The sequence below is a fragment of the Anabrus simplex genome, chromosome 3 (genome assembly GCF_040414725.1).
Source record: "Anabrus simplex isolate iqAnaSimp1 chromosome 3, ASM4041472v1, whole genome shotgun sequence".
NCBI lineage: Eukaryota > Metazoa > Arthropoda > Insecta > Orthoptera > Tettigoniidae > Anabrus > Anabrus simplex.
Genome location: NC_090267.1, coordinates 332,658,038 through 332,672,985, shown reverse-complemented (window position 1 = coordinate 332,672,985; position 14,948 = coordinate 332,658,038). Strand labels below are relative to the sequence as shown.

Below are 14,948 nucleotides of genomic sequence, written 5' to 3'. Positions count from 1 at the left end.
GCATCCGCGAGATAATGGGTCCGATCCCCACTGTCGGCACCCCTGAAGATGGTTCTCAGAGGTTTCCCATTTGAACACTAGGCAAATGCTGGGGTTGTACCTTAATTAAGGCCACGGCCGTTCCCTTCCTACTCCCAGGCCATTCCTATCCCATCGTCACCATAAGATCTATCTGTGTCAGTGCGACATAAAGCAAGTTGTAGGATCTGCAGAAGTTGTCATCTCTTCGACTTCCAACAGAGGCGTCATAACTCTGCAAACATTGGAGTTCCTCCAAATTCGGGAGTCATAGACAGAGTCAGGCCGTGGTACATTGACACTGGTTGAATTCTTCCTTTCCATTGCAAGTAGCCTGTACATTAATGCTAGGGACACCTTTTCTGTAAATGTAGTCATTCCCATGAACATGTGGCTTGTAAATTTGTACATGAGTACAGTCTACAGTTCCGACAGCATAAGGGAAGCTAAACGTTCTTGCCACTTGGCCTGTGCTTCCTGCATCTCAGCAACATTTGTTGGAAATTTTATCCAATAATCGGCCTGAATTTCTATTGAAGTCAAAACCTACGAAAATGTTTTTGACATGGTGCTCCGACGTACACCGACATCTTCACCAACTCCACTCTGAAATCCTGGGTCACCAACATAACGCAAGAAGATTCTCATTTTTTCTTCGTTTGTTAGTGCACCATCTCTTGTTTCTTCGGAATGCCAAAGGAAATGCTCCGCTAACCATTTAACTGCGATTAACCACTGTCATAAACTCTGCCATGGTACTGAACTTGACACTATCGTTTTGAGTCAATTACTGAACTAGCTCAAGGAAACACGAGCAGGCGCTAACGGAAATGAGTGCCTGCTTTATCTTTATTCACCAGAAATCTAAAGCGCTCGCTCTGCTACTTGAGCGACTGGAGTGTGTGCTCAAGGTCACAGGTCTGCTGTGAGTGATGGCTTCCGACAGGCGGTTTTTATTCACCTCATTGCGAATGCCTGCTCTAAATTCGCGAGTAAAGAGTGCGTGCTCATTTTTATTCACACCACCCATACTCATTTCTATTTATTACACTTCCCCTTTGTACCATCCTCAGTCATCCTCCCACTGACCAGCACCTTTGGTATACGTTGATTCCCTCTGCCTGACTTTCACTGCCTTACTTGAGAGTTTCAGTGAATATAAATACTCAACCAACCCACCACAATGGCAAGAATGTGTTAGAAATGGCCAAAGAAATAATTAAGTTCCGAGGTCAGGGAGATGAGAATGAGCTGCCATTACAGCAAATAGTCGCAAATAGAATAACTATGTAGGAGAAACATTAGATAAATTATTATATTATTAATAATAATAATACTTTTAATATCATGTTTTAAAGAATCTGAAAAAGTGAAAGCAAGTTGCGTAACGAAAAACGAAGTCACAACTAGTAAATATAAAATGAGAATATTTATGTAAAACCTAAACAAAATTACAAGAATCAGTCTTAAAATAGAAGTTAATTTTAAGTGAATCATCATAACAGTATTGTATAATTTTAAAATAAGAAAACAATAAATCTTTTCAGGCGAGTGTTATGGAGACAGCTGGACATTACTAAATTGTGCAGAATACGTTTTAATTGTAGTTTTCTAAGTTCCAGGTCAAGAAGATATTGTAGTATATTTACCAAGATGATGGGTCCAATGTGTCATTAAATATGTAATGCTGGTGCGAGGCATTATAATGGATGGAGGCTAGACATATGTACTCCTGGCGAGAGATCGAATCAACATCAGATAAGTGATCAATTCGAACTTCCCACACTATTCTTTAAATGGTACTAGTATATTTCTATGTAATTCTTCTAGGCAATAATTCAAGTTTTCTGAAGAGAAAGGAACATCATTTTAAACAGTTCAGTAAGATTATAAAGAGATATTTATTAACATGTATTTGAAAAAATAATGTAGGTTACGGGAATAAAAGGGAAATGAATCAATGTGTGATCCTCATAAATAATTCTTCGGTGTCATATTTCATATCATTACCTTGATTGAAGCAATTGCCATTACGAACTCTTATAATCAGCTTATTTTTGGGAAATTAACAAAGTGTCAGTATCATTAACCAATATGGAGGAAATACGTGGGTATATGCTATTATAAAATGTGTTTTACCCATGTTAACAGAAAAATACTATGTTATGTAAGGATATGTGATGACATAATATTTAAGACATGAAAACTTCAAAATATGAATCCAGCTACTGTAACCTCGTATATTTCAGTAGATGGAAATGTACAAATGGTATTATGACACGTTAGAGTCTTTGAATAACATGAAAGGAAAAGAGTATCGGTGATGTTGCAGATTAACACGGGTATGTTGTGAATATGTAGGGAGTTGAATGAAATGAGGTAAATGTGGTAGGAGTCTTCATAGATGCTAATATGAATAAAGAGATATGTGTTTATGTAGAGATATGTAATCCTATGTGATTATTGATATTGTTTGGATTCATAATTCATCAAAATGATTTATTTGTAAATTAATCATGTTTAAAAGGTGATATAATGGGGAACTTCATGTTGTAACAACTGTTAATTCATGCAATATATATTTTTTCCCATGCAGATTGTATTTATTAGTGTATTAAAAAACTAAGGGATGAAACAGTATCATATTTCCATACAATTAGACAACATATCTCTTCATACATAGAGCTGATGTGGATAATTGCCATCAATAATGAATCCATTATTATTTATTATACAATCTACCTGCAACAGCTGCAGGTTGCCCAAGGACAATGAGTACCTTAACAACAATAATGGATATAGGCTTAGATACAGTGGCTACATGAATAGTATGAAGTTAAGAGTAGGCAAAAGAGTGAGCCACGTCAAACATTTATCTGAGGTCCACAAGACTGGTTCTTGAAGATCATGATGGACTTCTTGAGTGTGGTAATGGCGATGTTATAGATTTATTTATTTATATTGTGTCACAAGCATACAGAAGTTTTAAATTAAATATGAGAGAACATAAACATAAAACATAATATAAATTCTTCAGTGATGAAGAGCCACATTAAACTATGTGAGCCCAAAACCTTGCGACATCAAGTGCATTTGGCTTCGCTTTAACCAGGCCTTCTGTTGTGCAACTGAATGGGCATGAACTACATTGCAGCAAATAGGCTGTGGTCTGCTCTTCTCCACATACACACAAGGTACTGTTCAATTCGAAACCCCATTTCTTCTGGTTGACCCTGCACTGTGTAACACCAGAGTGCACTCTATTCAGCACTCTCCAATTCACCCAATCTGTAACATGGTCAGGAGGGAGTTCCTCTTTTGGGGTCATCCAATGACTGATACTCGTATGTTGACTTCTGGCGCGCAATTCTTGAATTCTTGCTTGCTGCGCTGTTCGATGTTATAGATGAAATCTCTATTCAGCCCAAAGGCATTGTAGAAGTTCACAAAAAATTTGGGTATGATTCCTCGAGCGCCGAACATCAAACCGATGAAATGGAAATGGCGTCCTGATTACAGAGATGGACGAGAGCTTACACTTTTGCTTATAGAAGTCCACCGTTTCTTCATAAATTCTTATTTTTTTCAGCATCGACTCTTCTGGCTGGTTTTCGAGTGACCGCATTAAGTATCGCAGTTATCGTTATGATTTTTCAGGATAATCTGAGTATAATATGAAGATATTAAAAGGGAATTAAGATCAACAAAAATTAACTATATAAAGTAGTGAATTGTGTGGTAGTATTTGGTCATATTTCAATTTCCCACAACATTATTGTCTTCTTTTTGCAGCATGATTTGACAGGTTGACATATTATTTATGCACAGCGGTAGCGACTGTTTGCATGACTGATTCTTTTCGTGAGATTTAGTTATTTTAGCAATACTGATGGTTGTTAGGCAATTTATTGACTTAATGTGTGGCGATATTTTTCTTTTAAAGTCATGATACAGTTTTATCAACTCAAGTCAATGCTTTTTCTTTCAAGTTGAAGACAGAATTTTATTGATGGAATTTATGGCATTTTAGAAGTAAGAATATCGCACAGAGGGAATGATAGGCTGATTTTTGCAGAAAAAGGAAAGTATAAATTGAGGCAAGGAAATACGAATTAGTAATGTAATATCATGTAATATCAAGTCATGTCATTAAAGAAACAATGATTTCAACTGTTAGTTTTGGGGGGGGAGAACTTAATGATTTTAAATTGCTATTCCTTTCTTTATTGATTTGGAGAAAAGTCATGAAATATAATATTAAACCTTTTCAACATATAACTGAACATAATTCAATGAATTAATTGAACTTAAATAACTGATGTTGACAAAAATGATTGATTTGATTCACGTTATCTTGGATAATGAAACTTTAATTCATTCAATGTCATGTTTTGTTTCTTCCGGACATATGACGATGATTCATCCATCATATGTCTCTTCACCTTTTCTTTGCAGATCCAACCTTCCTCTTATCCTACACTTCCCGCATCTCAAAGGGTGACAACCTAGGCCCCAAATGCTCTATCACCGAGTGGTACAAAAACAAAATGTGATGATCTACAATGGCACAAGCCCCTAAAACCTATCAAAAATAATATTACACTGGCTGACTATTGTTGTTAGCTGAGGTGAGCTTTGTTTTGCTTGCTGCCACTCATTTCTAATTGATGGCACTGCTGTTGCAATTACAAGAACTAACCTGTCAATGATGATTACTCCACTGCAGGTTCCCTATATACAGTAAAAATATGCAATAGTATTTATTCCATTCATTATTCAAAATTTCCAGTTTTTAAACTGAATTACAAAGTTTTTTAAGTCGAGAAATTTGTCCTGCAAATTATTTTTAACATGGTAGGAGCTGATGACATTACAGCTGTCACACTTAAATATTCTCAAATGCCAACAGCCGTACCCAGCACTGATCTCACTATCTTGAGAAGGAAAGGAGGACAAGTAATCAACTATGAAACTCATGCATGTTTTCTAAATTCTTCCAAAACTTCTAGGATTATATGATGATTTTTATTTTTGCAAGGTTTTAGTATCAACTGATGCTATTATATTCAGTAACACAGAACAATGTGTTCATCAGCCTTGTACATTTACATGTGTAGATTTTGAGATATACCTTACATTACTGTGGTGTATTTCAGTGTAAAGAACAGACTTGTCCAATATTGAGTCTTTGTACTTACATTATACCACCTTATTTAAATAAGAAATATGAAAATGCACATTAAGGAAATATCTTTACCCTTTTTTGCTGAAGGTTTCTTGGACACTTTTGCTTTAGGAGCAATGTTTCTTCCTTCCAGCTTGTCACTTGAATCACTTGAGTTATCACTTGATGAGAAAAGCACCTTTGGCTGCAGTGTGTTCACATTGTACCTCCTGGAAAAAAGACAGGTGTGAAACAGGACATACAGGATTTCAATCAAGTTAAATATATTCAATAAGGACCTATGCTTGTCAACCATAATGATTATACTTCATTATATTCACAGTCTGTTCTTATCCCATTCAGTTTAAAATCCATCAAGTTAAATTATAATCTTCCACAGTTCACTCTGTTCTTCCTGCCCTCTACAACTGAGTCTATCCATCTCCAAAATGATCTAACATACCCACTTACAAAACACAAAACAAGGCTCCTACAGCTGGCTCTGTGGAAAGCCCTACTAATTAAATACACAGTTTCAGTGCTGATGATCTGAGTCCAAACATTTCAATACAAGATATCTCTTGAAAGAACCCTTTTTAATAGCGAACAAAAAGTCCATCAGGTACTGTTACAACACGAAGTAGTTGGTGTGATGTAAACAAGTAACATTATTGCTATTATTCGTTCATTCATTTATTCACATTTTATGGCCATTATAAAAACACTCCACATGTAACTTGCAAACACCAACATCTAATATAACACACTATTGGCATGTCTTGAAACATTGATAAAATATGTTGTGGTTATACGCAAGTCCATTAAAACTGATGTCTCTTGCACATACATCCAACACTTGTGTGTCATTTTTTTCTTTTAAGAAAATCGTAGTCTTAATATAAAACAGTACTTTATTATGATGTCCTTTTGGTGTAGCTTTTATCTTGCATTATTGTTGGACAACATATGACAGACACCAATCATAATCTATTAACCAAGATCTATCCATTCTAAAAACAGAAAAGAAAGGTCCAATGCTTAATATTTTGGAAAACCTTTACATACATCTTGTACATTACATCAGTCAAATTTACAATATCAATGAAATTAATGAGAAACCTAACATTCTTTTCAACATAATTTCTCCTCTTTATATCAAAAGAAAACTGAATAAAAGTACAGCATTAAACCCTCTAATTCATATACCCATACCCAATCCCACCTGACCCTTCCCACTCACAACCACCATAAGCTATTCCTCTATACCCCACTAGCCAATCTGTCTAGTGGTGGTATTGTGTATCTATACACTAGATCATAAGGCACCTAAAGATGTATCTCATACATTTTCTTTATACTGTTTCATTTCCCATTTAATCTTCCTTAACTTTTCTTTTCTAAACATTCACTTTATATGGAATAATTTGAAAGATCACTCTAGGGCCATTCCATAGTAACGGGTGTGACATTTGGACTACAAAGTTTACACTTTGAACTTAAAAAATACCTTTATAAAGTATATTTTCACATTTAATTTATATGGCTGAATGTGCAACAGTCACTTTAATCCCCTGAATAAATCTTGACCAAAACATATTTTTAAGTATGGAGAAAATACTTACTGAAACTATATAACGGGCTGTGACTTGCACAAACATGAATCTTTCACTCGTACAATGATAACATTAAAATTCTGTGATTCTAGTGAAATGAAATCTGTAATTTTTCTCCATCATGAACATAAAGCATTATAGCACACTCATACCTTATTTCAGAATAATTAAATTGAAAATGTAAAGTTTATACATTTGTAACGGGTGTGACATTTTCAAAGTTGGTGCATTATATATGGTCAATGATGATTTAATACATGAATTTCTTTATAGTTAACACATTTTCTGCAAGAACACAATGCATTACTTGAAAGAAATAGGAGATTTTTGAATTTGAATCAAAACTTGAATTAGAAAAATTAATACTTTTAATGAAAATTCTACTGTAAAAGCTAACTCATAAGTTATATTTTACCTTATGCTAATTACATTATAGCTTATGAATTGATTGAAAACAAATTACAATTTACATATAACTGCATAACACACTAAGCCTTCTCGCTTACATCCATATTATTTTTGAATTTGTAGTAGATGCAATTCCTAGCATTTATATTGGATGGTGGTTCGAGTACACATTTTATCTGTTCTACTCTAACATATGCTACATTTTCATCTACAAGTTCAAATAACTTTGAGTCATTCTTCTTGACAGACTTTAAAAAGATCCCTTTTATTTCCTCATCGTCATCAATTTCACTTTGACAGATACCAACATACTTATATTTCTTGGACACTGTTGTTTTCCTTCTGCTCTCAATAGATAACTCAACCAGCACAAATGTTCCATTTTTCAAGTTATTTGCTGTTGCAGGCATAGTTTCCTGAAATACATTTTATGGATTCAAGATTTCACCCTCACTTGAGTGTGAATACACATCAGAATATGAAAGTTTACTTTTCGTTTCCTTTGAGAGACATATCTTTTGTAGTTCTGACTTCGTTGTGAGCCTAACGAGAAGATGAAGGACCTAATTTTCAAAAAGATGAAAATGATGCTGAGACTGGAGCTGGGGAATGGGAAATATATTGTGCCATCTAACGTCAAGAATTTTCTGAACCGATTCAATTTCACTCTCTAATACATAAAACACTTTCACTCCTTTAATGTGTGTCTGCAAATGGGTGTAGCAATCTTCTGCCGAATTTATGGCCGCCTGCCTTGCTTTCATATTCACCCACAGCTTGCGTCTGACACATCTTTCTATACCATAAACCACGTGGTAACCACGACTTGTAGCAAGGAAATCCCATTCAAAATCTATGGAGAATTCTTCCTTCATGAAGGTAAGGTTAGCCAATATATACAGTTGACGCCGTTTATTGTAATCACGGATAAAGTTATCAACCGTATTATATGATCACTTTTATGAAGTCCTGTACGGACAAAAATCTTCCGTTTATTGTGATAATGAATTTGGTTTATGTTATCACATTTGTTTTCAAGGATTTCGTTCTGAAGTATGCGGGTAGAGTGCATACAAAGAAAACACTCCCAACTTTCAAAAACCCATTTTTACACTGCGCCTGTCTTGGAAGAAACGATAAAATCTAATGTACAAACGAACGCATGGCGAGCAGAAGGATGCCGATTCTGTCGCTGCTGAGAGGTGGATAGAAGAGTGGCCTAAAATTGCTTCTGAATTCCCTCCCAAGTGTGTGCATAATGCTGATAAGACTGCACTGTATTATCGCGCCTTGTCTGAACACACTTACAGTACTTGTTCAAAAATGAAAGTGGTAAAGGCTATAAAACCTCCAAGGAACGACTAACAGTTTTGCTGTGCGAGTATGTCTGCTATAAAGAAAAGACTGTTAGCGATTGGGAAAAGTAAGAACCTACACTGGTTTAAAGGCATCAATAAGTTTCCAGTGGACTATCATTCCAACTCTAATGCATGGATGACTGCCCTCATGGCTACTGAAGTGGGATAATAGGCTGGACCGTAAAATAGTTTAAGTGGTTGACAACTGTGCAGGACACACAGTGAATGGTGAGCTCAAGAACATCAATGTGGTTTTCTTACTGGCGAATATGACTTCATTAATTCAACCATGCAATCAAGGGACCATTCACACCACGAAAGTGTATTATCACCAGGAAATGCGCACAAGAATCTTAGAAAACAGAGGACTCACATAAAACTAGTGCCAACGCCCTTGCCAAAACAGCCAGTCTTCTCAATGCCCTGCATCTTCTAGCAACGTCATGGGATATTGTCTCAGCACATACAATAAGGAACTGTTTTGGACATGGAGGATTTTTAAGAGAGTTACCAGAAGTAGAGGAGAACGTTGAACTTGGTCCAACAGGCTTAACGGAAGATGAATTTCAGGAATGGATGAACACAGATGTGGGCATCATTACTGATGCAAAACAGACAGAAGACGATATATGTGAGGCATTTACTTCCGCAGAATTAGATATGAGAGGTGAAGAACATGGAGCAGAAGATCGTGATGCTGATGAGGACAATGTTGGCGGAACTTTCCGAACACCACCGAATGCTGAAATGCGACAGGCGCTAGATATCTTGTGACGAGGTGTTCAGCGTTAAGTCAGTGGACTTCCTAAAACGTTATGAATTTGAAAGATTAATTTGAGAGACAACCAGAAGCAAACAACAATTCGAGACTATTTTACATATCTGAAAACAGTTAACCGTATTGCAGTGCTGTGTACTGGTATCTGTTTCATTATAGTGCATGTAAGCTATGAATTAGTGTTTCACTGTAGTATATGTAGGTTATGAATAAATACAGTAGGCTATCTATCAATTTTTATTTTTCGGCTAATGTTATCAAATTATCTGCGTCCCAGAATGATCATAATAAGCGGCGCCCACTGTATTTATTTTTAAATTGAGCTACAGCTCCATCACTAAAAATCTCTACTTTCCTAATACCTGAATTGACAGCTCTAATATCATTCAATATTTTCTTTATGAAAGCATACACAGCATATTTATCATGGTTCAAACTGCCACTTATTACCTCATAAGCTGTCATTTTATCACTAGTGCAGGCACAGCCTGTAAAAACGGTGAGTTGATGGGACCAGTGCGCTGACTGAATTTTGTCTCCTGGACGACAGGAAAATTTTCGGCGATGTCCATCTGTGAAACACATTCTTCATTTGAAATATTAGCTTTCATGTTTTGAAAGTGCTCTCCTTGCACATTTATCACAAAACAATGGGTATTAAATTGTTTCAGTTTTCCCTGAAGTAATTCAGCTGCACTCATAATACTCCCATTATCTTGTGTAAGTTTTGGTCTACCATCAATTACAGACCATTGTGACCAAGCAACAGATTGTGATTCTGAGTCATTTGGTATCAAATCATACACAGTTTTACATTCTGCACATAAATCAGTCATGCATTTTTCAGTTTTTGCGTCACAACATAAGAGCTTTCAAGCATTCCTTGGATGTAGATGATAACCCAGGCAGTGAATTTGATATAGTTTGCACTATAAAAATAAAATTAGTATGATACATACAAACACACACATTCTGTGGAGTTTCAGAACATAAAAGGACATACTGGGGACCGAATTCATAAAATATGGACTTGTGCAAATTCATCATTGGATAAATTAAAAGCTTCTAAGACTGACATGATCAGCTATCGCTTTTGTGTAAGCTGCAGTTTACCAGTCACTGGATGTTTAATTAACTTTGCATCCTTACGGCCAGGTGTCAACCTGCTTACAGTATCTTGAAAATAAAATTATTTGACTAAGTTTATCGTTTCTTCACTTAAGGCATCTGATCTCTTAATTTGTTCTGGTAAGGCAGTACTCGGAATAATGTTCTGGAACAGTTTTCTTATTGCAGCTACTTTTTTACGAGAACTGTTTGGTAGTGCTGCTTTAAGCTTTGATACAGCTTTACCCAAAGATTGCCTACTAGAATAAGATCCTAATTCTGTAGAGCTTGGAGAGAAAGCAAGTTCAATTTTATTTTTTACTTTCCTCTTTCTGCAGGCCATCTGTCTGAGAACATCTTTGAGCGCTTAATTTCATAGTCCTTTTTGTTTTACATAAGTTTGTGTGTTCTTTCTTCTCTTCTCTTCTCTTGCTATCATGATCTCTCTCCTTAGCAAGGTAGGCTGCATATTTCACTGGATCTTCTTTTCATTTTTGTCTACATTTTGCATATGAGTAAATGCAATCTTTCTAGAATCTATAATAATAAAAGGAAGTGTTTGTCTGTCTGCGATGCCCAGCAAAATCTACAGCAAGCAGAGATCTGAAATTTTGTACATAGGTAGATGGAAAGGGGTCCAAATGCACCTCAAAGCCAGAATTTTCATTTTCGCTTTCGTTGGCGAGTTATGAAAGAAAAACCATCGGAAAACGTGTATTGGGATATGACAATCCAACGTGCTATCACCAAGATTAAATGCATAGAGTCACTGTAGCTAGGCAACGTACGTAAGATAGGTAGAGAACACAATTCAAGGAGCCATTTTACGTCCAGGGCGTAGGAAGCCATTTCTGGTCTTATATGGTGTGAGGGCATATGCCGCTGTTGATGGTGATTCGTCCGTCGGATTGGGATGTAAAGTCTTGAGCTATTCGAGAGGAGTGGGCTATGTGCCAGTGCTGGGTTTCATCCCCTTCATTCTTACTATCATATACAGTATCATGTCAATCATTTCATATCATTAACTCATCTGATTAGGTTGACGTCATGAAAGTCATCCGGTCGTAAATACTCGCTACGAAGATTCATCTCACTTCATACCCAAACCCTGTAGAGGAAGGGGACAAGGGTTGGACACGTATACGTTTAGAGGAAACATATAGGACGCAAGATAGACGATAATAATAAACAAGGAGTAATCCATATATCAGTCAAGATGCCATTTTAAGTTTGTGGAAGAGGAAGCCATTTTTCTTCAATCCATGATGTCTGTCTGTGTTAATGTGTGCGATGCCCATCCAAATCCACGGCAAACAAAAATCTAAAATGTTTGTCATAGGTGGGCACGTTTTCACTAAGACGCATGGCTGTGTCTAAGAGCAATTCTTGCACCAAGACATGAAGCTGTCAACGTCATCAACAAGCAACACACACAAGAATTATCCGGTTTTCTATAAATTGACAAGTCTATCAACACGACATGTCATACAGATGAGGTGGTGGTGATTTTTGTTTTAAGAGGAAGTAAAACGAGGCAATCATCCTCTCTGAACAAACTAGTGGAAAAGAAATTTAAAATATAAAACAAAATTATTTATTCAACGAAGGAATTTTGAAACGGAGTGCAAAATAAAACAAAAAACAATTATAGAATTAGGCCGAAAAGATTACTAGCGAATCAAAAGGGAACGATGATATAGATGTTGATTCCCATAGGGAATCTGAAATATTTGTTCCGAATGAGTAAATTTATAATACCAATATAAATGGTCCGTTATTGGACATTATAAATTTTCCAGCTAACTCATTCCCGGTTGCCAGCGTTTCGCCCTCGTTTGCTAGGCTGGGCTCATCAGTTGGTACCTAGCACACCTACCAAGACGCTGGCTAGTGCATACCGTGGAGGCCACTGCGTAGGCTAATTGTAGCCACCGGCAGTGCCAATGCACTATGAGACACTTTGTCCCATTATCAAAAATTGATGCCTGCCTGGCCATCAGATGATATAGATGTTGATTCCCATAGGGAATCTGAAATATTTGTTCCGAATGAGTAAATTTATAATACCAATATAAATGGTCCGTTATTGGACATTATAAATTTTCCAGCTAACTCATTCCCGGTTGCCAGCGTTTCGCCCTCGTTTGCTAGGCTGGGCTCATCAGTTGGTACCTAGCACACCTACCAAGACGCTGGCTAGTGCATACCGTGGAGGCCACTGCGTAGGCTAATTGTAGCCACCGGCAGTGCCAATGCACTATGAGACACTTTGTCCCATTATCAAAAATTGATGCCTGCCTGGCCATCAGATGATATAGATGTTGATTCCCATAGGGAATCTGAAATATTTGTTCCGAATGAGTAAATTTATAATACCAATATAAATGGTCCGTTATTGGACATTATAAATTTTCCAGCTAACTCATTCCCGGTTGCCAGCGTTTCGCTCTCGTTTGCTAGGCTGGGCTCATCAGTTGGTACCTAGCACACCTACCAAGACGCTGGCTAGTGCATACCGTGGAGGCCACTGCGTAGGCTAATTGTAGCCACCGGCAGTGCCAATGCACTATGAGACACTTTGTCCCATTATCAAAAATTGATGCCTGCCTGGCCATCAGATGATATAGATGTTGATTCCCATAGGGAATCTGAAATATTTGTTCCGAATGAGTAAATTTATAATACCAATATAAATGGTCCGTTATTGGACATTATAAATTTTCCAGCTATAATGTCCAATAACGGACCATTTATATTGGTATTATCAAAAGGGAACGTACGTTCCCTGAGTAACAGTACACTTGTAATTTATATACTCTTGATAAGTCCACTGTCGCACATACAGCGGATGATGAGATCAGCAGTAGTCGCGTCATCGGCTAGTATGCGTTCGAGTGTTTCCTGCAGGCCGAGGCTCCGTCTTAGGCCAGAGAGATCGGCGCACTCTGTGAGGAAGTGGGCCACGGTGAAGTCGGCACCACAAGAACACACTGGGGGGGTGTCTTCCCTCTTCAGGAGATAAGAGTGCGTGGATCGTAAATGACCTATCCTCAGCCTGCACAGTACTATGGCCTCTCTCCGTGAAGGTCGGAAAGAGGACCGCCACACGGTAGTTGTCTTCTTAATTGCTCTCAGCTTGTTGGGATTTCGGACATCTAGCCACTCCGATTCCCAGGACGCCAAGATGATTCGACGTAGTTGAGAACAAATATCCTTAGCAGGTACATTGACTGGTCTTGGAGGCAGAAGTACAACTTCCTTTGCAGCTTCATCCGCAAGTTCGTTTCCCGCAATCCCAACGTGGCTTGGTAGCCATGCGAAAGTGATTCTGGTGCCAGCATCCATTAACCTGGCTAGAAGGTCATGTATTTGCTGTACCAGTGGGTGTTGCGAGAAACAGGTTTCAATAGACTGCAGAGAGCTTAACAAATCGGTACACATAAGAAAGTGGCTTCTTTCGTCACGCTGTGCAAACTGCAGAGCCTCTAAGATGGCATAAAGCTCTGCAGTATACACGCTACGTATGTTAGGAAGCGAGATCTTCGTACTCATATCATCAATGACGAAAGAGCAACCAACATTATCTCCGATTTTAGAACCATCCGTGAAGATCAGTCTCGCAGCCGGATATTGGTGAGCGAAGTCCTGGAAATACCTCCAATAAACGGAGGAATCCGTGTTCACCTTGAGTCCATGGAGCAGATCTAGATGAGGCTGTCAACTACAAGACACAGATTTTGAACAATTTGGAGTCACCTGGGGCACCCTCGAACATCTTGGGGTGGACAATAATTGTGGAACCGATTATCCTTCTCAGGAATATGAATCCTTCCCTCTGCAATGAACACGGCTCTGAAACTGATGACAAATATTATTGAAACCATCATCATGACTGAGCATGCCGCGGGCGAAGTAGTATTCCTTGGACTGTAAGTCCATTGAGTAGGAAGCCATTTTCGGTCCGCGACACGAGGAGCTACCAGCCCATAATATTTGGAAGTGTTTGTGTGTACGTGTGCAAAGTCCAGTCAAATCTACGACATACAGAGATCTGAAATTTTGACTTAGGACAATCGCTTAAAGTTGTAGGACTCCATCTTCGAAAACGGTGCTTTTGCCATTGTCGACTGTACGTGGATTGTTCAAGAGTTCGAAAGGCAAACATAATACAGTATACATTTTACCTCCAAATGGAAGGACATTAATATACTTTATTCTGAAGCTCTATAAGGAAACAGTATATTTTGTATTATATAACATGGTTTTAATATTATTTGTACCATCCATCAACCCGGTATCTTAAACACTGAAAGTAAAAATAAAATAAAAATAAAATAATGTATTTCATGCAATTTATGTCAAAACGATGTGAGTTAATAAATGTGTTTTAATTTGCTTTTAAATAAATAGTTTCAAAACATCTAACAGTTGAATTAATAAATGCGGGCAAAGCCGCGGGCACATGCTAGTTAAAAACTAATATTACATCTAAATAATATAAC

The 14,948-nt window shown here is 37.4% G+C and overlaps 1 protein-coding gene across 1 annotated transcript in view; it reads right to left on the bottom strand.

Annotated features, from left to right (window-relative positions):
* The window catches only part of LOC136866798 (germ cell nuclear acidic protein), a 188,100-nt gene that overhangs the window by 82,818 nt on the left and 90,334 nt on the right, over positions 1–14,948 (bottom strand). The window contains exon 6 of the mRNA XM_067143904.2: positions 5,276–5,412. Coding sequence (XP_067000005.2) covers positions 5,276–5,412 — 137 coding nt within the window. The remainder of the gene's footprint in view (positions 1–5,275; positions 5,413–14,948) is intronic.